Below are 25,227 nucleotides of genomic sequence, written 5' to 3' on the forward strand. Positions count from 1 at the left end.
TTCGTGGCCGACAGCAGCACGCTGTGTTACACGCCGTGTCTTTAACGCACACGGCCAGAACGTGGAAAACATTCACGTTTCCACAGGGACTCTGAGTAAACAGGAGCCCGGTGCTGATAGTCGTTCATGGAGTCCTGCTGATGTGAGCGTCTGTATAAAAGCAGAAGTTGTGGGAGTTCACAGGTGGAGACAGCAGCTCCCGGCAGTTTTGAGTCCTCATTCATAAGTGGACATCCCAGCAAATATACCGTGACGTCAGACTGCGCATGCTTAGAGAAACCAAAGAAAAACCCCGAGAATTCCACGAGTGAAAAAGAAGTCTGTCTGGTGCTTTCCTCTCAAAACATAAACCAAAGTTTACTGCGGTTTTCCTCTGATGACGTCATTGCGGAATTCCCCCACTGATACGTGCAGAGTGCGCGTGCTTGTTGAGGGCGAGGTGGTACTGTCGCTGACCTTGTCCTGTTTACAGTAATATTTGTACTGCTTATATACACGATATACAAATATGATATTTATATTAGTATGTCGTGTACGTGTGTGTGCGCGTGCGGGAGAAGAAAAACGTTAAATGATGGAGTTTGAAGTGTGAAATAAAACAATTGTGAATAAATGAGGTCATGTGACCGTGATTATAGTTTGAGCTGCTGTGTTGGCCGGTTACGGTATTTTGTAGCTCTGAGGTCGGACGGAAAGCACCCAGAGTTACTTTCGGTTTGTTCCTTCATTTGTTGTTGTGGATTCTGGACGAGCTCATTCTCTCAGTGTCAGGTGTGGAGGTGGGTTGGGAGCTGATGTCCGTGTTTTTCTGGATATGAGGAGAGTTTCTCTCTTTCTGTGCTCGCTCTGTTTTTCCTGCTCTGATCTGTGAACATGGAGCGATCAGCTGATCTCTGCCTCCTCTCTTTGCTGCTCCTGGCCGTGCCCTGCTTCTCCCAGCCCGGGCTTATTCAGGCATACTTTCGGCTTGGAGACGCCCTGGTTCTGCAGCCTGTGCCGCCGGTCACTAAACGCATCACCAGCGTGGTGTGGAAACGCAACCACGACCTGCTGGCCGAGTGGGCGGAGGGAGAGCGTGAGGTGAGATACTACGGAGGGTTGAGAGGCCGGTCAGAGCTCAGCACCGGGACCGGACGCCTGCGCGTCAGCGCTGCGTCTGCAGAGGACGCTGGAGTGTTTTCAGTGGAGATCAACAACGAGCCTCAGAGCGAGCTCTACAGAGCTGCAGCCGTGGATGAGGTGCCCCAGCCTGAGGCCTTTGTGACACCTCTGGCCTGCAGTCAGGCCTCCTCTCGGTGTTTACTGCACTGCTATGGACACACTGCAGACACTGAGGACATCACCTACTACTGGAAGATGGGCGATGGAGAGTGGGAGGAGTCAGAAAAGAAGATAGAGATCCTCAATATTAATGAGCTGCACCATGTGAGAACTTTCTCCTGCAGGATGAAGGACCCAGTGAGTGAGAAAGACAGCGAGCCCATCAATAATCCTTTTTACAGACACAGGAGCCCACCTGACTCTGCAGGGTGGACAGGTGTGGCGGTCACTGTGGGCGGAGCTTTTGGAGCTGCAGCCCTGGTTTCTGTGGCTCTGTTTGCATTTTGTCAGAGAGAATTTATCCAGAAGACCATTAAGAAGCTCGAAGGCAGGAATTCTGTCCCACAGATGTCAGCGACGTGTAACTCTGTGTGAAGCGTCATCAGCCTGGGTTTGTTGTTTGTGCGTTAGAAACTGTGACCTGCTGCAGGAGAGACACACATGCAGATAAACTCACGGCAGCATGAATGTTTGTGTTATTTAACAGCCACCTCTGTCTGAGCAGGAACTCTGAACTGTTCAGTGTTCTAGTGAAAAGAAACTGCTCAACTACCAGTAACAGATTTTTAATATCAGTGAGATTTTCACCTGGATAAATAAAGGAATAAAAAAAATCTCCTTGTTTTCTGTCCTCTGATTCTTCTGGAGCAGCTTTGCATGAGTCAGAGCCTCAGCTCTGAGCTGCTCTCAGGTTGCTCCCCATCATAGTATGTTTGTGAATGTTAGATGAAAAGCACTAGAGCATAGAAAGAGGCTGTGAATGAGGCAGCTCTGATGGCTGTCCAGGACCAAACAGCTGACCAGTGTTTGATTCAGCAAAGGTCAGAGGTCACTGAACAGACTGCTCTCCATCATGATCGATCTATCTATCTATCTATCTATCTATCTATCTATCTATCTATCTATCTGGAATAATAATAATAATAATAAACCTCTAAGACAAATCAAAAACATTGGAACCTAAACCACAGATCATAACAGGCGAACAGCATATATGATACAGTGTTACAGTTCAGCGTCCACAAAAACAAGGATTTTAGAAGGTCTTACAGCATCATCTGTCCTTCAGCAGCCAGTTTCATTAATAACAAGCGCATGAAGTCATTATGTCACTTATCCATTCTGAAAGAGTTTAAATTAATTTTAATAATAATTTATAATTCCACTGCATCAGAGACAGCTTTACACATTTTGAAAAGATGTTTCTGTCATGGATACGGGAGAGGAGAGGACCCAAATACAGGGCACTAGCCTTCTTCTCATTATTATTAAGCTGATGGCAAAAAATAAATAAAAAAGATATGAACAGACTCCAAAGGAAGCAGACACAGAACAGGCCCTATGTGCAAAGATTTACAGGAACACATTCAGGCAGGAGAGGAGGCTTTTGTCATGGTCTGGGTGGGTACCTGCAGGTTTCCAACAGCAGCCCTCCTCCTTTGGGCGGAGATCGGTTGCTCCTCCCTGGCTGACCACCTGTGGGCAATTATTCCGGCAGCATATAAGACCTGCACACTCAATCAGTCATCGCATGAGTATCTGCTATCCCATGTTAGTCAGTGGTGTGTAATTGCTGTGTCCAGATCCTGTGTGAAAATGTTCCTGTCTTCAGAGTTGGCTCCTGGAGTGGGCTTCTTGCCTCAGTTATCTCTGCTTTTCTGGACCTGGGCCACCAGCTGCTGGTACAATGTTGCCAACTAGCCCACCTCTCACCTGCCTGCCTCTCCACGCCTCGACCTCATGCGGGCCTCGCGCCCCACCTGTCCCCTCCACCTGAAACCAAGTAAGGCAACTCAGTTTAACTGTGAAGGATCGCTGACTGACTGCTGGACCCCTCTGACTGTGCTCTCCTCTCATTACAGCGCCCCGGTCACTTCATAGTACTTTTCCGGCCCAGTTTTCTCCTCCCCACTGCCACAGCTGTTCTGCTGCATTCTAGAACTGTCTAGTTTACCTTTAGTTGACTTAGTTTTGACGGCGCGCCCACTAGTTAGTGGCGTCGTTTTGATTTGGCTTGTGTTTAATTGTGGGGAGAAATAAACCTTTTTTTCACTCACTGTCTCGCTTCCGGTTTGGAACTTGTGTCCATCCCATTTACCTCATGTGACAGCTTTGTTCTTTAATCTCTGAATAGAAAACCAGAAAACCATCTATGCTTTTCTTATTGTAAATATTAAATTCACCCTGAACACTCCCTGCAGTCACTCTGTGGATGAACTGAAATACAGACATGTTTATAGGTAAACATATTTACATATAAATACATGTATGTATTTACATACACATTCTGTCCCTAAGAAGCACATAGGTTTCTTTCCTATGTGAGAATTCAAACTGCTCTGATCGTGGTTGCAACACTTCGGGCACCCGTGGAGGTCAGACACCTCCCCGTGGAGCCTGTGTGTGTGTGTGTGTGGTTCTCGGGGTTGCTGTCAAATTGTCGCTTTTATTCTTTAAGACTAATTTAGTTCTTAATACAGACGTTATGTGGCTACAGACAAACCATTTTACAATAAGTGCGGGACAATAGGACCGAGGCCTACTTTAGAGTTACTTTCACTTTCTAAGGAAACTCGATTCCGTGCTTTTCAAAATAAAGCCGTGTTGCGTCGCTGTTATGCTTCATTGCACATATAAAACATGAATTGTCATGTTAATAATATAAATACAATATCAGCGAGGATTGTTTTGACTGCAGCAATAAAGCAGTAAAACCTCAAACAGCGCCTCTGATAAACTCTTCTTTCTTTTTACATGTTCCTGAGGATTTTCCTGATTATGACGTTATTGAATTGGTACCTGATGTTACGCTCACACTAACAGCAGTGTTGTATAGTTGTAAAAATAAGCTGTTTGCCTCTTTCTTCTTCTTTCTTCTTCGCATTCAGGTTGCTTTCTTCTCCTCGTGGTGCTGAGGCGTTAGTTTGAGTGTTGTATTCACCTGTGTTGATCACTTTCACCTGCGAGCCTTTAAGGATTAGGAAGGGAAACCATAAATCCCATGGACAACAGTTGGATCCAACTTTATACAACCGATGCGAGTTTTTGTTACTGACTTTCACCTCACAGATCTCCAAATTAACTTTGACTCTTCTGACAAAGAAAAGAATTTTTTTTATTAATTTATTGAGAAATATTACAAAATTAACAGATGTTTAATTTATCACCGAAACTGGTTAGAATATGTGGCTTTAAATCAATGACTGTAGAAATAGGTTGAAATGCTTCAGGAGTATTTTATTGTGCTTTTATTATGAAAGTGACCGGCAGTTTCCGCCCTCAGTAGGGAGGGACGCAGCAGGTTTGAGACATTTTGCTCCACAGGAAGAGAAGGGCGGAGGTCTGTTTCTTTATCAGCGACTCAAACCGCCTCATGTTCGTCGGTTTTTACTGACCTGCCTGAAAAGATTTCGACGAGTGAGTTTTTATTGATGTGATCATCGATACTCTGTCACTCCTGTATTGATCAGTGGACATGGGTCGGTCTGTGGTTCTCGGAGCGCTGCTGGTGCTGCTGGTGGCTAACGTTAGCTTCTGTCAGGCCCAGACTGTGGAGGAGTACTTCAGGGTTGGTGGCACACTCCAGCTCAGCCCTCAGCCGGTCGGTGGAGCGATCACCAGCGTCGTGTGGAAATACGGCAAGAACCTGCTGGCTGAGTGGGAGACAAAGCAGATTCCTCTGACATATTACAGCAGGTTTAAAGGCCGAACCACTCTGAACACTGACACAGGAGTGTTGGAGATCAGGAACATGACTGCGGCGGACAATGAGGTGTATACAGTGGAGATCAACAACCACGTCCAGAGTCGGGTTCATAAGATTATGGCGATCGAGAATGTGCCCCAGCCTGTGCTGGAAGCGAAGCCGCTGTCGTGTAGCTCAGCCTCAAAGGACTGTAAACTGGTGTGTGAGGGAGACGTTAGCAAAGCCGGGCCTGTGGAGTACTTCTGGAAGAAGGATGATGGAGAGTGGGCAACGTATGAAGAGAACACCATGGAGATCATCAATGATGAGGAAACACAGCGTGTGAAAAAGTTCTCCTGCAGAATAAAGAATCGATTTAGTGAGGAAGAGAACGCCTTAGACAATCCTTTCTACCGGGAGGAAACGACCAAGGAGCCATCTTCATCTGGTTCGGGGGTGATTTTGGGGATTGTTTTACCTGTTTTAATCCTATTGGTAGTTGCAGCTGTACTTTTACTGCTCTACCGTACTTTGGAATCATTCAAGAACAAGGTTGATTCTTGTTTGCCCTGGAAGGAACGAGCAGATGCAGCGGGAACAACAACTGTTTATACCGCTGTTGCTGCTACGAACGGAGGAGCTGAACAGCCAAAGAAGGAAGAGAACAATGAACCAAAAAGTGAACCAGAAATTGATCCCTAAAACAAAATAATATGAATGAAATGAGAAATGTTTGATTTCCACAGCTGCCTGCATCTGGAGAGAGAAGGAAAATAATCCTGCAGTGTACAAACTGTCAGTTTATGAAGAAGTAATTTTATCTTCATACTGAAGTAATACCATCAGTACCACAGCTGGGAAGTACAGTTACAAGACGTGTATAAAAGTGTTCTTAAGGTGGATCCGTCCTGCTCATGTTTATTCTCTGAATCTTTTATGGTGGCTTTGCATGATTCACAGGTCAATAATAATCCTTTATGTACTAACCCTTCATTTCATCCTCTGCCTGAAACAAGCAGACTAGCTCCTGTCCACGGTCCACCTTTTTTACACGTATGATAAAAGCAGAACAGATCCACTCTGAAACATAAAATTATGACAATGCCAGAACAGTAAAGAAATGTGATGTTTGAGTTCAGTGCAAAGTGGAATGAGTGCCGTTCGCTAAATTCAATCATGTTGTGAGGCAATCATTTAATCATGAACGTGTACATCGCTGTGTTAAAGCCCTGATAACTTACATTCAATGATGTTTTGTAAATGTGTGCTGTTGTTAGCTTTGTTTTTAGCATATTTTAGTGGCGTCATCCTTGAGGACAAACATGTGCAGAACTGTTTCAGAAAGTGGAAAAGGACGTTTGTGACGTCTGTGCACGTGCAGCGGTCACATGTTATGGAGGCAAAGTGAGAAAAAGGTGCCTTTTAATGTCCCGTCACAGCCGCGGAGGCTGAAGGGCACACTGGACTCACTGTGTTGGATCACGCATGTTTAAATCCACTCTGGAGCCCTGCTTCTCTGCACCTGAGAGGATGGAGGACGTTTTATGAAGCTCATCTCACAATCATGTACTCCTGTAATGCCCGACATGGCTTTATAGGACTCCCTTTTTACTTCTTTTTTTTTTTAAAGTTTGTCTTCCGACTCTGTCGTATCAGCTTCTTTACAAATTGGCAGTTTGATTATTTATTATAAACTGGTGCCTTTCAAAATAAACCTGGCAGTGCTACACAGACTCATGGTGTGTTATTTTACCTCCCAAAATCCGAGCGCGATAAAATGGCCGCCCGGCTCAAGCGAAGCCGGAAGTGCGCGGTGGAATATTAGCTTGCGCAGATCCTTCCACTCAGGAACGCGCACAGCTGCATGAATGTCTCACCTGTGATGGATTTAGAAGACGCTTTGAAGCTCGTCGGAGAGTTTGGGCCCTACCAGAAACGAGCGGTGGCTGTCCTCGTCCTGACTCAGGTGAGCGGATGTGAAAATTAGCGTTTAGTTCGCGGGAAATGGCGGCAAGTGTGCGCGCAGTAACGTAGTAGCAGTTAGCTTGAGTAGCGCATACGTGGCTTTCAGGAATTTAACTGTGGACCCTCAACAAAACGACACATTTATGACTTAATTTAACACTTTTTTTATTACGGTTTCATTACTATAACACTACAACATCGAGCTGTAACTACAAGCTCACATTTTAGCGATGTGCAGAAGGGCTGCTTTTCCAGGCAGTGAAGTGCTCTCCAGATTGCCTGCAAGAAACTACTAAAATAATGTTTCCTTGTGTCATGTCAAGTTGCACTTTACTCCTAGTCATATTTTGATTTTCTTTAGATATCTATTCCAGCCATCCTTTAATTCGGCCAAGTATTTAAACTTGTAATAATCGTAGCTAGCCTTTTTATTGCCGCTGTGATTTGGCTACGCTAACGGGCACCTGTTATTTGTTTTACACGATTATTCAACCAAAATGGCGCAGACACAGCTCAAACAAAAGCCGACGCTTTTCTAAGCACCTAAAATATCCCAGTATAGAAAAAATATCTCCACACTTTGATATATAGTTACGTAAAAACCATTTAACGACGGACTAGATTTTTTTTAAAGTGGAGTTTGGTTTAAGCGTTAATCTAACCCTCCATCTAGCTAGATGTACTTCAGTTTACTCAGGCTTGAAGAAAAACACAGTTTCCATTATTTTGACAGGATTTATTTGAGGACCGACGTTAATGATTTGCACTGATTAAGCTGACATACCTGGTATGATGCTTGTATAGGATATGTCCATATATTGTTTACATTGATAGTTTTTTTTATTGTGCTTCACAGATTTTGCAGTTAGCCATATCACATTCCTTTTAAAAGCCATCCCTGTGTTCATAAGTGTGTGTTACAACTGGGAGGGCCCGTTATTTTCACCTTTGTAAGCAGGGACATTACCCCTGTGTGACTCAGGTGTCTAAGATGAATGCAGTCAGGTTTCGGTCCTTCTTTGTGTGAACAGTTTTAACCCCACATTAACAAAGCCTCTAATTTTTATAAAAAGTCTGCATGTGATGACCCCAGACTGTGTGTCTGTTTGTTTCAGGTGTACATGGCCTGTCAGTCCATGCTCATCGTCCTGGTTGGTTTTACACCGGAGTACCGCATCGAGCAGCCGCATCAGGACGGCGTCCCTGTGAGCCAGCACGTCACCTTTACAGAGAACGTCGACTCCATCGTGACTGAGGTGAGAGCGGCAGACTCCTGCAGGATGCTCATCCGGCTAACCTGAGAGCCCACAGGTGAAACCTGCCTCCTGTCTCTGTGTTTCCTCAGTGGTTCCTCATCAAGCAGCAGGCCTACAAGGTCAGCCTCGCCGGGTCGCTCTTCTTCGCCGGGCTCCTAATCGGGAACGTCATCTTTGGGCCTCTCTCGGATAAGATTGGCCGGAGACCCGTTTACCTGACAGGTGAGGTTGAGGCTGATGACAGTTGCATTGTTCATGAATACGTCTGTGATGTTAGTGAGCGTTCATGTTTTGCTGTTTATAGGTTTGCTGTATTTGTCCCTAAAGCTTGAAACTCTTTGTTTGCCGCTCTTGTTTTTCCTCTTGTAGCCCGGAGGCCACAGTTTTATGACTGATAATAAAATGACATCATTCAGTGCGCGTGGCTGCATAAACTGCTCGCTGACCCTGCGATTAATTTTTGGGTTTTTTAGGCTTCGGGTTTTGTATCACTCTGCTTCCTGTGGGAGGCCGGGCCCTGCACCAGCTACAGATTTCTGAGGGTTTCTTTAATCGCCTGCCAGACTCTGAAGCATCTGCTTGAAGATGTTGGAGATCTTCAAATGCACAAAGATAAATAATTATGTAGTAAAAGAGAAGGTTATCAGTCTACACAGGCGTGCTTCTTTTCTCGCATGGCTGCAAACCAACAGGCAGCTCACAGGACGTTAAACTTTATTTATAGAGCTCCAGTTTACAGCGACAGTGTTTTTCAGCTGTGTTGTGTTGTTAGTGGCTACAGTGAGAGACGGTTTGTTGGATTTCTCTGTGTTCACCTCAAAGCACTTTGAGCCAACAGCTGTTGTGTTGCTTTGTAAATTAAATTGAATTGGAAAAAGCAGAGAGCTGCAACTGTCACAAGTTTTTGTAACTAATTTGTCTCAAATGTATCGAGTCTTTAGGTTTGCATTGTTAGGGGCGTGGCCTCTTTGACTGACAGGTAGCTGCTAGCTGTGTGCTCGGCTTCATCTCGGCTAAGAGTCCCTGAACTGGACCTGGACACAAATGTTTTGAACGAGCTCACATGTTACTGAGCACGACTGAGATAAAGGAAGAAACAGGAAGTGAAAGTCAGTCGTGTTATAAACTGGCACATTTTGAAGAGAGTTTGAGTTATTTTCTATTTGTTTTTGTTTTTTTTCGGTGATTCTCCAAAAATCTGTCAGAAATTTAATGTAATCTTTGATTGCACATCTGTTAACGACTAATCGACCACGGCTTCATCTGAAAATCACGAGATCATTAGTCTTTGATCTTTATTTTCATGAATTTGGCTGCAGACTCTGTCCTCGGTGCCACAACAGGCCATAAATCATTAAACTTTTGTGGTCTCCTGCTCGTTGTGCCTCAGTCTGATTGTGTCAGTGCTGCTGCTCGTACGGTTCTGTTTTTAAAAATAAGATATAGAAGCGTTAAATCTGAATTTTTGCCAGAGGATCTGCTGCCTCGAGTCAAACGAATTCTTCTGTTTCTTCGGAGGCTTGTTGGACGTGTCTGCACATGACGACATACATTAAAATCCTTTAAATTCCTCCTCATCCTCATCTCTCGTGTGTTTCTCCTTCTCCCTGACTAAATGTTGTCCCTCTCCTCCTCCACCTCCTCCTCCACAGGCCTGTTCTTTGAGGTCGTCTTCGGCTATGTGACCGCCTTTGCGCCCAGCTATGAGGTCTTTGCTGCCTCTCGTTTCCTGGTGGGGTTGATGAACGGCGGCATCGGACTCGTTTGCTTCGTCCTCACGCAGGAGTACGTGGGCAAGTCCTACTGGGCCATGACGGGTAGGAAACCACCGGCACGGTCACATTATTTACTTGGCAGGGCTTTAATTCTAGGTGTTAAAGATTAATAATCTCGATCCCTCGTCTTCCTTCTTTCAGGGACGCTGACCAGCATGACGTTTGCCGTCGGCATCGCCCTGTTCGGCGCCCTGGGCTACTTAATCCAGCCGTGGAGGAGCTTGGCGACGGCGGCCAACTCGTCCGGCGTGCTCTTCTTCCTGCTGTCTGTGTGAGTACACACCCCAGAGAGACGAGTCGCCCCACACAGCCACGAAAAACCAGTAAAGTTTGTGTTGGATGTTTGGAAGCATCAGGGCGACGTCGTAAACACACAGAGCTCGTGTTCTCCTGGGATTTAAACCAGGAAGGTTAACAGTTTATTGATACGCTCAGCTTTATAGTGTTAATCTGTAATCACCACAGAGAGAACAGGCATCCAGGCTCTGCACACAAAGGCTGTGAAGCTTCCTGCTACAGCTCTGATCGTGGAGACTGATGGTCCAAACGGGTTCAGGCACTGTCAGGGCGCCTCCCTTTGGAGGTTTTCCAGCTGCAGCCAATGGGAGGAGACCCTGGGTTAGACTGGGAGAGATTACATGCATCTTGCTTGGCCTGCGATGAGCTCCGGACCCTCCTGCAGGAGCTGGAAGTGTGATTTAGGATGAATGTAAGGAATGTGGATGGAAAGGTTTCATACAGAGGAGGGAGGGAGGCTCCGTGTTATAAATACACTGGGAATCGTGCACAAAGTGTGGATCTTGTATTATTATGTTTGAGTTTTTGATCAGCACCAGATGGGTTTTTTTCCTCATCACCGTGGAAATGTGTTTACATTAATGAATCTGTGTGAAATAAATGCTTTGGCTGTTTCTGATTGTGACATTCAAATGTTTCTGCACTCGCTGTGTATGTAAAATGAACCAAACACACCCAGTGATGTCTTCCTCTCGTCCTCTGTGGTTGCAGCACTCTTCCAGAGTCCCCTCGTTGGCTGTACTCCCAGGGCCAGGCGGAGCGAGCTGAGGAGGTAAACACGATGAAGCATTCCTGAGCCGCTCTGTGAGAATCTCCTGGGATTTAGAAAAATGCACCTCTGCATGTTTGTGTGAATCACAGATATTTAAAACTGAGAAGCTGAAAACGTGTGAACAGACCCTCCTTTACTCTGTTCATCAGGTGCTTTTAAATGTTTCAGTGAGCTGAGAAACCAGCTTTTAGCCTCAGTAAGCTCTCCAAAGGTTGGAGTCTGAAGCGCTCGTGATTAGATGTTTTCTCCTCCTACACTCAGAGGAGGTTTGGGCGAGGACGCTGATATCGTCTGACCTCAGTGGGGAAAAACCAGCAGGAAGCAAAAGGAGGGAGAATGAGGGGCTTGACAAAGGCCTGCACAGTGTTAGAAACAGCAAACAGAGGAGAGCTGTTCTGTCGAGGGAGAAAAGTTAGCTTTAAGTGTGAATGCTTTTAATGCAGATAAACCTGCAAAGCTGCATTTGATAGAACTGCAGACTCCAGGTTCGAATCCTGACACTTTCCCTCTAAAGACTGGAGAGAAGTGCGAGCTAAAGTAAAGTCACATCAATCGACCCGTTGGGTCTGCGCGTCCCGTTTCCTTTGTTCACTTTCAGGAACACTGAGCATCACGTGGCTGATCCTGGGTTCTGCTTTGTAGGTCCTGCGTTTTATGGCGAGCAGGAACGGCAACGCCGTGAAGCACCTGATGCTGCAGCGCGTTGGCGTCTCTAAAGCCGGTAACCACAAAAGCCGAGGCGCCGGCGTCCTGCAGCTGATCATCCACCCGGTGCTCCGCCTGCGCACGATGGTGCTCATGTATGTGTGGTGAGTATAAGGAGAGATGTTGGAGCGTTTAACCCTCGACTGACTTTAGAGGAACTGCAGCTCGGAGCACTTTTAATACCGCATAGGTTTCTCCTGCTTTCATGTCCTATTTAATTACTAACTAATTAATTTTAGAGTTTGGATGTGTTTTTATAAGTTGAGAGTCAGGAGTGAAGCGCACATGTTGGCTCTTTTGTTTCTATGTAACTTCTGGGATTTAAACCCTGCACTTCCTGTTTTCTAAACCGGCGCTGCGACTGCGTACGAGCGTTTGTGACGGCCGTCCTGAAATTAACTTTTGTAGTTCTGCTGTAAATTTGGTCATTTTAACGTTGCAGGACTGAGTTTAAAAGTAAAGTCTGAGAAACTGTTTCTGCTCCACATCAGCTGATCAGAGTTAGTTCAATTAACTGCGAGTTTATTTCCCCCGATTTAAGCACCACCCTGGGATCTGACCCGGACATGGTTCAATTCAATTCAGTGTTATTTATACAGCGCCATATCACAACAACAGTCGCCTCAAGGTGCTTTACATTGTAAGGTAGATCGTACAATAATACATACAGAGAAAACCCCAACAATCATTTGATCCCCTGTGAGCAAGCACTTTGGCGACAGTGGGAAGGAAAAACTCCCTTTTAACAGGAAGAAACCTCCAGCAGAACCAGGCTCAGGGAGGGGCGGGGCCATCTGCTGTGATTGGTTGGTGTGAGAGAAGGAAGACAGGATAAAGACATGCTGTGGAAGAGAGACAGAGATTGATAACAAGTGTTTACTGACCCGTCATGGAGGCTGTGACACTTTGGGGCGGATCTGGTTCTGGGTGGAGCCTCTGCGGAGGATTCAGGTCATTTTCAGACTCAGACTGTGGCTGTTAAACGTTTGACATGATTTAATGAGTGAAATGTAATCAGATTACAATCAGACCATCTGCAGGATACGTTTTAAGTAAGAACTAAATCTATTTAAAGTCATTTCAGCCTCATCTTCACTCAAATGTTCCCATGAAAGATCCAGCAGTGCCACATTTTTCCATCAGTGTGACTGATTAGGAACAAATTATTGATCAGTGATGGGTTTATAATAACGAGTCTGCCGTGTGCTCGTACATTTGGAATGATGTCCACACCCACACAGCTGTGACGGTGCCTCCTTTAAATCTTTATTAAAGCATTTCTTCTCCTTGGCGTTCGGCTCCAGCGTGACATCGTTTATTCTCTGCTTTGACTTTTAAACCTTTTTGTCCCATTTTATTTCTTGTTGTTTTATTGTTGCTCTATAAATACATCTGACCTCGTCCTCATCTCAGGGTCACACTCGGCGTTTCCTGGAAGTCGCTGCTTGATGACATCCTGCAGGTGTCAGAGATTATGACTCATGAGCACAGGGTTGCTGGTTTAAATCCTGCTGCTATGAACAAACACAGTGAGTGGGTGATAGTTGATAAGTTGAGTAAATGCATCCCTGCACAGACGTTTCTTGTTCTTTTAGTTTGTGTGTGAGCTCTGGTGTCGGTCTGTATTTCAGGCTCGGTAACGTCAGTGTCGCTGTGACTGACGCTCATATTTTTATCACTTCTATCATCATCATGCTGCTGATACTGAAAGTGCTTCTGTTTCCACTGCAGTGACTGAATATTCTGTTTCAAATACGTGCTCTCTGCTGTCAGCACAGGCCTGGAAGTCTTCTTCAGGGCTTTCTGTCCTCCTGTTATCTCCTGAGGAGCTGATGTGATTGGGTTGCTCTTTGTTAATGTCATCCAAACCCAGAGTGCTTTCTCCTGGATAATCTGCTGCTCCACAAAGGAGGTTGTTCATTTGTGATCTTTTGTCCAAGTTTAGGTTTTCTTCCTCGTATCACCAACATCTACTTTCATCTGCAGAAGCTTCATCGTCAGCCTGTGTAATCCATTCAGAGTTATTCCATCTGCATTAGAGATGAACTCAGATGTCAGGGCATTAAAGCTGGTATGGACCCCGTTTACAGGTCACCGTCCTAAAGATCAGCTGATCAGCACGTTTTATCACACTGACAGTAGCAGGTTTATTGACACATTTGGTCAGATTTGATGAAATTGTCCCATGAGGTGCAGCTCGGTCTGTTTTTAGGATTATTCTCTGATTTGTCATTTTAAATGCACGTCAGAAAGAAATGGGAGAAATGTTTAAAACTAATCTGGATCCCAGAGATTCGTCTGGATGCAGCGACTGCGTTCCTGCTGGGTGACCCGAACTAGGGGTGGGCGATATAAACGATATAAATTTGGCCAACGATAGATTTTGACTATGCCGCTCTATCGCGATAGCGCATGTTGACGATGTCATCAAGCTGCGCCTGTTTCGGTCGAAAGCATCACAGCGGCTACAACCATTATCATCTGCAAATTATGGCGGGCGACAGTCATAGCAAAGAGATGAAGCACTTTTGAAATATGGGAAAAGCCAAAAACTGCGCTTCCTCCACTTCCGTAACATTGATTCATTAATGTTGAATTCTCTCGCAGCTGCTCTGTTCCCATGTTGTTGCAGTATATTAATGACCAACCTCGTATTGTGGATGAATAATCTCAGTTGTTCTCCTGACTGAAGTTTGCCCCGTGTACAGCATCCTGCTATGCGATTACTGTACAGTAATGCCACTGTTTTGCACATGTCTCAACTCTGTATATTTTTATATATTTTATTTATTGTTGACTCTATTTAATTTGTAAAATATGTGTACACACACACACACACACACGTAGAAAAATATTTAGTATACACATCCAGAAATGCATATACTATTATATATTTATTAGTTTCAGATGTAGCCATTCTTGTATTTTGCACAACTCTGTTGCTTGTGAAGCTCGCACACAAGAATTTCACTCACATGTGCTGTACCAATGTACCTGCACATGTGATGTGACAATAAAAGTGATTTGATTTGATTGCATTTGTCCCTGACCACCAGAATCCGTCACGTTAACTTTTATCGAGTGGAAAAAAAGTTGGCGTTCATCCTCCAGCTTCACTGTGCTAATGTTGTGCTAACATAGCTGTGTCGCTAGCACAACATTATATACCAGGTAGTCCAACTTCAGTAACCCTGCAAACACCACTGCTGTTTAGTTTTCTGTCTTCATTTATGTTGGAAGTGGTAGCAGAGCTGTACGTTTTAATTAGTTTCAAAAATCTCTCAGTCAGAACATGGTATGAAATGTTTAGGTGGAAGCTAGCGAGCTAACTTCCTGTTAACTTCTAACTCCGTTAAATTTAATAACTTCTGTTTTCATGGATGCCTGGATGTTAAACTTAATTGTTACACCTGGTAAAGCAGCAACGCTGATGATTTTATTAAAGATGAAAGAATTTAGACCGTTTTTAACTCTTAGTGTTCGTTTGACTTTGGGACCTGAAACGGACGGAGTTTTGGACCCAGATTACTCCGTGAAGCTCCTCCCTACGGCAGCCGTAATGCTCTGACAATCCATCAAACAGTGCTGCTTACCAAAGTTGTACTAAAACATTTTTAACAGATTTCTGCAGCCAAAATCGGTTCGAGGTCAGTAAGCACAACCAGAATTCATACATAAGGCACACTGTCGATTTTTGAGAAAATTAAAGGATTTTAAGTCCTTATAGTGTGGGAAATACATTATACAGAAGAAAAGAATATATCGTGATATATATCGTTACCGCACATGCTTCAAAATTATATTGCGATATGAATTTTAGGCCATATCGCCTAGCCCTAACCCGAACAAACCTAATGTGGGGCAAAGGGAATGTTTGTTAGGGACATGTCAGAGGTTAAAGGTCGTCTCATGTGTGTTGGCTGGATCTAGTTTGGATGGTGCTGAGTGTTATGGTGAAACTCCAGCCTAGGGTGAGTCCTGTATGTGGCCATGGTTGCAGGGTGTAAGCTAAGGCGGAGGCCGTTGGATGTTTCCTGTGCAAATGCCTAGAAAGGAACTGGTGTGATTTTTAGGCTTAGCAGATTATTGCCACAGCTTTTTGTTGCAACGTCTGTTGTGGGTGTTTTTTTTTTTTTTTTTTTTTAGCTAATCTTTAGAGAAAACGTGTCTGTGGTGGATTCCCGGCTGTCGGGCTGCTTTCACCTCTTGTGAAGGAATAAAGAGCACGAAGAAGAAGAAGAAGCTGCTTGTGTTGGAGGCAGAGAGAAACTTTGTGGGTTGAATAAGCATCCACATGTAGGCTGTGTCATTGTGGAAATTCTAACAGGAACAGGAGGTCTGTGTTTCCCGGCACTTCTGGACATTCCACAGAGTGAGCGCTTTGATAGGAGCACCTCTTCAAGGCCAAAACACAAAGAGCGCAGTCATACCATCATATGTTATCTCATGGGAGTAGACGCATGTAGGTCATGTAGTCCAGACCTCCAAACATCCAGCTCGCTCCTCTTTTTGCTTTAGCTTTGCTCCTCTTCCTCACTTCTCTTCGGTTCATCTCCTTTGACTTATTGATGCACACAGACTCGGTCGGGCGGTGCAGGGTGACGCTTCGTGATGGAAGCTGAGCCGTGTTGTGCTCTCATGTGTCAGTCTCTGTACGCTCCTGCATTTCCTCTTTTCTCTGCAGTAACAGTTGAACCTGTTGTTTCTGCTGCTGCTCGGCGTAACCTTTAAATAAACACGTTCATAACTGAGCCGCTGCAGTTTGGGGTTTGTTGCCATGTTTGGATCCGTGCGTCACACCTGCTGCCTTCGTCCCTGAGAAAAGGCTCTGACGCTGATCTTTGCTCAGCTTTTACACTTTCTGTATCGCTCACAGACTTCATCTCTTTTGCTTTTGTGCTCAGTTTGAGTTACAGCTTCAGTGCTGCAGGCCTCTAACCTCAGCAGCTGATTCATTCTTTTAGAGAAGTGGAGCAGCTCGGGCTGACTGATTTTCCCACACTTCAGACCTTTTGCGTCTTCTGACGTGTTTATAGCAAACAGCAAAAGGTCGAAGCTGCTGAACGTACACAGAGTTAGCACAACAAACAGGATTTCACCTTAAACACGTTTGCTCTGCTCGTCCTGTGAACACATCTTTTAATGACTCACACGCAGTCGACCTGCTGACGTTCTCCAGAAGATCCCAGTGATGTGAAAACATTTCTGAAGGATTATAAGGAATAAAAAGACAAAATAACCCTTAAATTAAAACAAGCAAGATCTAAATTTAACCATAAAATAAGTAGAAATGATGCAGGACGGCATCATTGAAATCGATACCAATGATCAGTTTTTTCTTCTAATACACTTAAACAACCACATGTATGTGAAACAAAAATGATCTGAAGGTCTTATACTGGGGGTTTTCCAGTATTTCCAAAAATATAAAATGCATCACAGAAAAAGAAGTTTAAAGAGAAGTAACAAGCGGAAGTAGCTAAATAAAGAAATCCTCAAATAAGTAGGCGTCTGCTGCACAGTCAGCAGAACTGATGCTGCACAGTCGTTTCTTTGCTCTGTTAACGAGTCGTCAGTTTGAACAGTTTCAGGTTCATGAACTCGTTTGTTTCTTCTGTCTTTTTCAAATATTATCAACAAACATTTTGTGTGTGTGTGTGTGTGTGTGTGTGTGTGTGTGTCAGGTACGCCTGCAGTCTGGTGTACTACGGGCTGACTCTGGGGGCCGGCGAGACGTCTGGTAGCCGTTACGTTAATGTGGCGATGTACGGCCTCGTGGAGCTGCCGGCATACCCACTCTGCATATACTTCATCAACAAACACTGGTGAGACACACACACACGACACTTGCTGTGTGATTTTTAACTGTGACCTGTGAAATATGTGAAGAGGATGGTTCCCGCCACGCTCCTACCTTTGGTGTAACTGTAGCTGTGAGCCGGCGTCCTCGCTCAGCTGTAATGTGAGCTGCTGCTTTTACTTGATGGATGTAGACAGCAGTAAGAAAATAATTTTAAAAAGATCCTACATCAAACAGGGTTCATTGATTTTATTTATTTAACCGAGGGAAGCACCGGTGCCTCTGCCCGACCCTCCTCCTTGCAGCCTCTCCTGGAGGTGGCTGCTGGTCCTGTGTGGTAGCATGAGCCCTTGGTTCATAGAGGTCTTTTAGATCATGTTTAGCCTTTCACAATGACCAGTTTGGCTTAGGAGACTTTATCAGGAGCTTCCAATGAAACAGGTCTGGGATCAGTCAGGCCCCAAACCCCTCGCAGCTCTCTAGGGTTCATACACCAGCGTGCCTAGTCAGAGAGTGAAGGTGGAGCTGTGGATTTACTGGCTGATCTACGATCCTGCCCTCAGCCGTGGCTGTGAGCTGTGGGTAGTGACCGACAGAACAAGACTGAGGATGCAAGCTTTAAATGAGCTTCTTCCACAGGGTGTGTGACTCAGCCACAGCAATACAGGGATGAGCTCTGAGCAACTCGTCCAAAAACAGCCTGTTTGGATTTTAAATTGTTAGTCAAACTTTTTGAAGCTGCGCTCGAACTTCTGTGGAACCTGTGTGAAAAACCTCACTTTGCTTCCTGTTTTCTGTTGGTCTTCCTGCTGCTTACTCACTAACTCCTGCATGAATGTCTGTCTCGTCCTGCAGGGCTGGGCGGAGGAAAAGCATGGCAAGCTTCCTGTGCCTGGCTGGCTCCGCCTGCCTCTGCACCACCTTCATTCCTGACAATGCAGGTGAGGCTCTGATATTCGACGGCACTGCAGAGGAATATGTGCAGCTGCAGGAAGTAGTCGTCTTCAGACATGTTTGCACTGCTCACGTTGGGTAACACCTACCAAGGTGCAGCTCTGCCGGTGCATGTATGAAAGAGCCTTTGTCAGCCTGACAAATCAGTGACTTCACTCTGAAGTAAAGAGGAAGTGAGATGAAACCTGCGTCTGTAACATATTTCAGTCCAGTGGGAAAAAAACTGCAAAAGGCTTGTTTAGGTGTTAAACACTTGGCATAAAATACTGATTTCCATATGCATGGATAGAAGTGTCACAGTGTGTGATTGTTGTGTAAGCAGAACAGAATGATAGTTATGCCTCGCATAGTGCAAGACATGAAACCAGTTAAACCAGCACATCTTTGCACCTTTCTGCTGCCGGCTACACATGCTGTGTTTGGAATAGCGGGCGAACTGATGCACATTTCATCAGATAATAAACTGCTTGCATTCTTAAACATGAAGCAGATTTTATTGTAATATTTAATAAATTGTCTTGTGTGAATAATAAACCACACAGGTTGCATGAAAACTTTTTTGGTGCTGCAGATTTGTAGCCGTCAGTTTAAGGGTTCAGAGCTGCAGGTTTGTGACATCATTAAGCTCCTCGGGGAGGGAACGAGATGAGTTTTTGCTGTGAGGTGAGCAATCAGAACAAGCTCTCAGTTTGAGTTTGTGTTGGCAGGAGCTTTGCTGAGTGTGACGTCGTTGGCGCTTGTGGGAAAACTGATGGTCAGCGCAGCGTTCAACATCGCCTACGTCTACACGTCCGAGCTCTACCCCACAGTCATCAGGTGAGCCGGGTGCATATTTACGTAGTTTCTGTTGGTCACATTCATAAAAACGTTGCTGTTAATGAGACCTGGGTGGGCGTTCAGTCGGCGTCCAGGAACAAAATATTGAGCCTTTTCTGCGTCGTCTCCTTTTCTGTATGTTGGGTCAAAGCTAACTGTAGCATCAACACAAGCTCAGAAACTTTTAGGAAACGTCTTGTCTTTTAATCTGAAACCGACGGGATTCAAGCTGCTGAGATGCCTCCAGAGTTTGTAAATGTCTCATTTCGGTTGAAGCCAGATTAAAAGCGTCACACTGGCACAGACCCTTCAATTAAGTGATAATTCCTGTGTTTTCAAAGTCAGCGTGTCCTAAAGCTGTGCGCTCGGACTGATTTTAACGTGCACGGATTGTTTGTTTCAGGAACGCTGGGCTGGGAGTTTGTTCCATGTCCTGCAGAGTTGGAGGAATCCTGGCACCGTTCGTTCCTTCCATGGTAAGGCTGTGAGTGTGAGAGAGGTTAGGAGTAAATGCTCTGGAACAAGCCTGAGCCAGCAGCAGGAAGCACTCGATCTGATCTTCAGAGCCACTCAGCAGCTCTCAGGAACCAGCAGACGTTTAAATGTGAGTTTAAAATGCAAAACAGTGAAATATGTGAGCGCGACCTGTGACTGTGGGAGGCTGGTGTTTTCACATGAAGCTGTGAGCCTGAAAAGGCAGCAACCAGCTCCCCGTTTGCAGTGGTAACAGTATCACTTCCTTTTTCAGCATTTCCTGTTTGGAGCTGTTGTTGGCATGGAGATCAGATCATTAAAAACAGGGTTTAATAATAAAAAAGGAGGGAAAGTGATGATGAAGAAGGGCATCTGGTAGCTTGTAAATGTTGTTCTTTTAGGAGATTTTATTTTGAAATGTATTTTGTGCATCTTGGTATAAATATTTTAGCCGGTGTGTGCAGGGGCGAGAGGACGAGGCGCCGAGTCGCCCCGTTTGCTTCGTGCAGTTGCATTTATGCCTCATACATAGTAAAAGTATCAGCGAGGCCTGTGGGGGTTTCCGGCTCAGGTTTCTTAAAGTGTGAATCTTTGCATTCGACAGCTCAGCGGCTTCTTGCTAAAGTCTTGAGTTATTTATACTGGAGGGCGCGGTGAGCTGGGAGAACGGTTAGCCTGTCAGTGTTAGTGTGATGTCAGCCTGTGGTCAAACATCCATGCTTTCTGTACTCTGAAACGAAGCGGGGGAATTTTAAAAAGTGATAGACGGCGAAACCTCAAGTGTGCCAACATCCCCTCCACCAGCCCTGTCGTCTCTGTGGATGCAGCTCGTTTTTGTTAAAGGAAGGAAACAGTGTTTGTACTTCAACTTCAGAGGGAGTGTGCGCAGCGCCGCAGAGGCATTCAGTGTTCGCTGGCTGTTACGTCTCAATAAGTGAAGCATTTCCAAAGTGAAACCATCGAGACGCTGAGGGGAAAATCTGTTTGGTGGAGCTTTTAATGACTCACTGACTGCTGAAGTGTCGCCCTGACTACACCCTTCTGGGTGCGCGACGTCAGAGGCTAGAAATGCTGGAAAACGCAGCCGTGATCTTGGAAAGTCTGCTGGACTTATTGTCCTGCTGTGGTTTTGATCTGTGTTAGGCTGTTTCTGCAAAGTTATAAGGAAACGGAGTTCATGCAGCTCGTCTGAGTGACAAGGTCACACCTCATTCCAGGAAATCGTTTGCATTCACTGGCTGATGCAGTTTTACTAATGACCTCACCGATTCACACATTCCTGATTAATGTGTTGCAGGTTTTCCTGCCTGAAAGTTTATCCGTAATGATTTATCCGCCCTCGTGCACCGTCCTGCTGTCGTTAACCACAGGTCTGATTTATAAACACACGCTGTGCTTTGTGTACTTCGTACCTGCTGCGTTTCGCTTTCACACGAGTTAAATTTCTAACAGATCAAAGTGTGTAAACATATTAGTTTCACAGGGAAATAAAATCCTGTCAAACAGTCACATGTGACACATGAAAGTAGAAAATGACTGTTTCGGTTTCTTCTGTTAATGTGTCACACTGACCTTTGACCTCGTTTTGTCATGTGCTCCAAACCTAAATAAACAGTGACCTCTAGTGGTGATACAGGGAAGCTCAACGAACACGCGTTTACAGAAATCTCAGCTAAAAAGCTCTTAATGTTCTTCTTTTAAAAATATATGTAATCTCCTGCAAGAACACCGTCTGCAACTTTCTGTCACAGCTGCAGTTTCCTGTTGCCGTGGCAGATAATTTACATTATTTTCATCTTATTTGCATTTCAAAAACAATTAAAAAACAAAATACCGAAGCTGTGAAAGCAAAGTCGACCGTGTCTTTTGAAGAGCCTTTCTTTCATAAAAGCACGATTGATAAACCTGAGTGTTGATCGCGTCCTCGTGACAGTAGATATTCGGAGCCCGAGCGCGGGACCTTTAATCAAACGGCTCATCCAGGCTGTGGAGTTTATCTGAACGGATGAAGGTCGGCTTTTTACCCACAAACCTCAGCTTCTCATTCGTTAATGGTGTTTTACAGAGTGTGAAGGCAACACTCACAGACGCAGGAAAACCTGACCTCAGGAGGAGCAAACGATACGAGACGGATTACATTATGAAATGTTGGCACGAGGGGAAAAACGAGCGACTCTCATTGTTGTGGAAAAGGCCGGCGTGTTTATAAAAATCTCCCATCGTTTTTCGTGCTCACGAGATTTCTGCAGAAAGTAGAGACCTGTGTCACTCGGTCTTATCCAGAGATTTGCTGAAGAAGAAGATTTTGCTCAACAAAGTAAAAACAAATATTTAGTTTCACAGTTGGATGTGATTTCATTTTCTCAGTAATCTTGTAGGAGGTCCGATTCCTTGGAGTGTTTTTGTAGGAACTGGAGACACGTTATTGAATCACATCTTAGTTATTGCTTTCTTACCTGCACTTTGTCCCCAATAAACATCACACAACTCCAAATGAGTCTGAGTGCAGACTTTATCTGTGCTGGCACATGCAACATTATGTGACAGCAGGAATCTCTCCACAGGTCGAGGCGGAGTGCCACATCTGTCTAACCAGTCCTCCTCTTTTAGCTCTGATGCTGCTTTGCTTCTTTTTCAACCTTTTTATTAAAAAAAACACACTTTTTTTTATTTTATCCCCCAGCAGGACATAATTAAGGATCTTTTCAAACAATTTGCTCTTGATTTATGTTTTGATCTCACTCTTGGACCTTCTGATCAGTGTGTGTAAATATTCACTGTGTAAACACACGGGCTGAAGGGTTCAGACAGTAAAAGGTCCCGGTTGTGTGTCTGTGTGTGTCGCAGCGGGCCCTCCATACCTCCATGCCCTTCACCGTGTTCTGTCTGAGCGGCCTGTCGGCGGCCTGTTTGGGCCTCCTGCTGCCGGAGACCCTGAACAGACCAGCAGCAGAGACGCTGGAGGAGCTGGGCAGCCCGGGGCTCGGCCGAGTGCTGGAGAGCAAGGTGAGGCACCGCTGGGTGTTTGTGGGACGTTTCTGTTTCTACAGCCACAGCCGACGATCAAGTAACATAAAACCAGACGGTTCAGTCAGACAGATTTTGTTTTCTCGCTCATGTCCTTGTTTCCTCTCTGTCTGCAGCCTCTGTTGTATGAAGATGAAAGCTGTGCATCGACCCACAAATGAAGCTGGCGGCCTCGTCTTCATCGCTCAGAACCGCAAACGGTCCCGTTAATTAACGGTTTCTGAGCCGTCGTTCACTGCAGGAAGCGAAAACGCCGTCAGCTGACCTCGTAGGAAGACGCAGCGTCGCGGTCGATTCCTGAACGCTGCGGTGGCGAATTTAGAGACCGAGGACTGAGAGTCATGATCCGCTTTACATTCCAGATCCTGGGAATTTAACAAGAGGGACCAAAAACCTTTGACAGCTCCTGAAGCCCGACAGCATTTCCTCCAGTGACGTTTTTAGACTTCTGCTGCTTCAGGAGGAAATGTGTTAAAGACTCTCTGCACCAGAGGACACCAGCTTACAGTCACTACAGTTTACACATAATCAGATTATTTATGTCAGCTGTGATTTTCTTCCAGACAGGAACTATTATCATTATTTTCACTCTGATTTAACGTCAGGAAAAAGGTCTAAAAAAAACTAAGAAAGTCATGAAAGGTTTCTCTGTGGTCAGAAACGTCCACACGTGTCAGGCTCAGACGATCCATCAGCTTCTCTTACCTCGATTTATCAAACACAAATAAAAACCAGGCTGGTTTAATTTAACTACATAATCAAACTCACTTTTATTTACAGGTTTACAGAAACATTTTAATGGATTGAATAATGAAAAAGAATTAAGTGTAAATATATGAACTGAGCAGCTGGAGCTCAGCTTTCTGTTTTTCTACCACGACTCAGCCGAGCAGCGACTTCACTTTCAAAGGGTAAATTAGAAAGTTTGAGCAGCTCATGAGAAGCCTTGTTGGATCTGCTCGCCTCTTTCCAGACGTGATGAGAGCAGAAACCAAACTAAAGCTCACATCTTTCCCATTGGCTGCCCCTTTCAACGTGTTTTAACTGGTTTGGGGTTTGATGGTGGACGATCTTCAGGCAGCTCAGTTTACTATGAATGGATTATATTCCCATCACTTTAATTCGCATTAATCATAATAGTTTTTATTATTAAGCCATTAAATGCAGAGCGTGGAATATGTAGAACAGGTCAGGGGAAGATGTTTGGTCCTGGACCAATCGTGTTTGAGTGTTCGACTGCACCCATGAATATCTGTGTGGGGACAGAAAATTTATGTTTATAGATTCATTAATAAACAAGGGAGAGAAGATGGAGCAGGAAGCCTGGTACGGGAACGACCCAGACGTTATTCCTTGTTCCCAAACAGCAGCTGATGGTGATCATGTGATCGTCTGTGGGCTTAGTGTTTTCATGTGTTTATCTAGGTAAAATCACCAGCTGTTTTTAACGTCAAGGACAGATGTTTTCCTTTTTTTCATTACTTAGTCATTTATCTGCTGATTTTTTTTTACTTTTAAAGCGTCCGGGAGAGTCGGAAAAAACATCTCTCAGATGTGACGATGACGATGGTGAACCTAGAAAACCAGAAACAAGAAAACTTGATGTCCTAAGAATCTGTTTTTGTTTCCAGGTTTTAGATGATATGAACTGTTAAACGAGTGAAAAAGCAAACTGTACATTCGGTGTGAGGGACAATCAATTAAGGACAGGTTGCACACTGCAGCTCTGCAGCCTGGAGATCGGGCAGGAGCTGAAACCGGTCCTCAGATGTTTCCTCTGACGTTCAGGACTGTGAGGCCAGTTTGATGCAGTCGTTTTACAGTCTGCTTCGTTTCCTCTGTAACGTGAGAGACGCTGCCATTGGAGGAAAACTTGCAGCGATATGATCTATAAACATATTTAAAAAAAAGGAAAGAAGCTCTGTGTTCTGCAAAGTTTCTTAAATGTGATTACTTCCTGTTTTTATTGATGTTGGTGTGTGTAACACACTCACGTCTGTATTCGTGCTGAAAGAGGCCGTCGGGGTCCTCTCCTTCAGCTGATGGTAATTAAATGAAAGTGTTCCAGCATTCCTCCTCCTGCCGTGCCTTCGACTGCAGCCTTTTACTGTGAAAAAGCACTTTGGAAAGTGTTAAACATCATCTGCCTGCAGATGTTTGATTCCCTGCTGTAAGCACTGTGTGCACTCTGTACATAGACGGTATGCACAGAGATAAATGATGCTCATGAACTGTTCTCTCTGTGATAAAGACAGTAAACACTTGAAAACTTCCTCGTCTCGTTTTTTCACCGTGAGGCAGATAAACGATGATTATGTTTCACTCTGCGGTATAACTTCAGGTTCATTAGAAATGTTCTGGTTTGTGTCCTGATGCTACTT

General features: G+C 44.8%; 3 protein-coding genes across 3 annotated transcripts; all 3 read left to right on the forward strand.

Annotated features, from left to right (window-relative positions):
* The first annotated feature begins 696 nt into the window (after window positions 1-696).
* On the forward strand, window positions 697-1,919 carry LOC146695024 (uncharacterized). Its single transcript, XM_085476689.1, has one exon. It carries the CDS (start codon window positions 874-876, stop codon window positions 1,693-1,695), a length of 822 nt encoding a protein of 273 aa, XP_085332815.1. The 5' UTR covers window positions 697-873; the 3' UTR covers window positions 1,696-1,919.
* Window positions 1,920-4,595: 2,676 nt separating this feature from the next.
* On the forward strand, window positions 4,596-6,600 carry LOC146695025 (uncharacterized). Its single transcript, XM_085476946.1, has one exon. It carries the CDS (start codon window positions 4,796-4,798, stop codon window positions 5,705-5,707), a length of 912 nt encoding a protein of 303 aa, XP_085333072.1. The 5' UTR covers window positions 4,596-4,795; the 3' UTR covers window positions 5,708-6,600.
* Window positions 6,601-6,608: 8 nt separating this feature from the next.
* slc22a15 (solute carrier family 22 member 15) lies at window positions 6,609-25,114 on the forward strand. Its single transcript, XM_085476945.1, has 13 exons — window positions 6,609-6,971; window positions 8,086-8,226; window positions 8,316-8,448; window positions 9,879-10,043; window positions 10,143-10,272; window positions 11,010-11,070; window positions 11,713-11,879; window positions 17,460-17,600; window positions 18,431-18,516; window positions 19,237-19,345; window positions 19,749-19,821; window positions 22,667-22,825; window positions 22,963-25,114. Exons 1-13 carry the CDS (start codon window positions 6,870-6,872, stop codon window positions 23,005-23,007), a joined length of 1,512 nt encoding a protein of 503 aa, XP_085333071.1. The 5' UTR covers window positions 6,609-6,869; the 3' UTR covers window positions 23,008-25,114.
* Window positions 25,115-25,227: the final 113 nt, after the last annotated feature.

The sequence above is a fragment of the Copadichromis virginalis genome, linkage group LG13, assembly GCF_057382275.1.
Source record: "Copadichromis virginalis isolate Kocher_CV1m ecotype Utaka linkage group LG13, C_Virginalis_male_GT1.1, whole genome shotgun sequence".
NCBI classification, from domain to species: Eukaryota; Metazoa; Chordata; class Actinopteri; order Cichliformes; family Cichlidae; genus Copadichromis; species Copadichromis virginalis.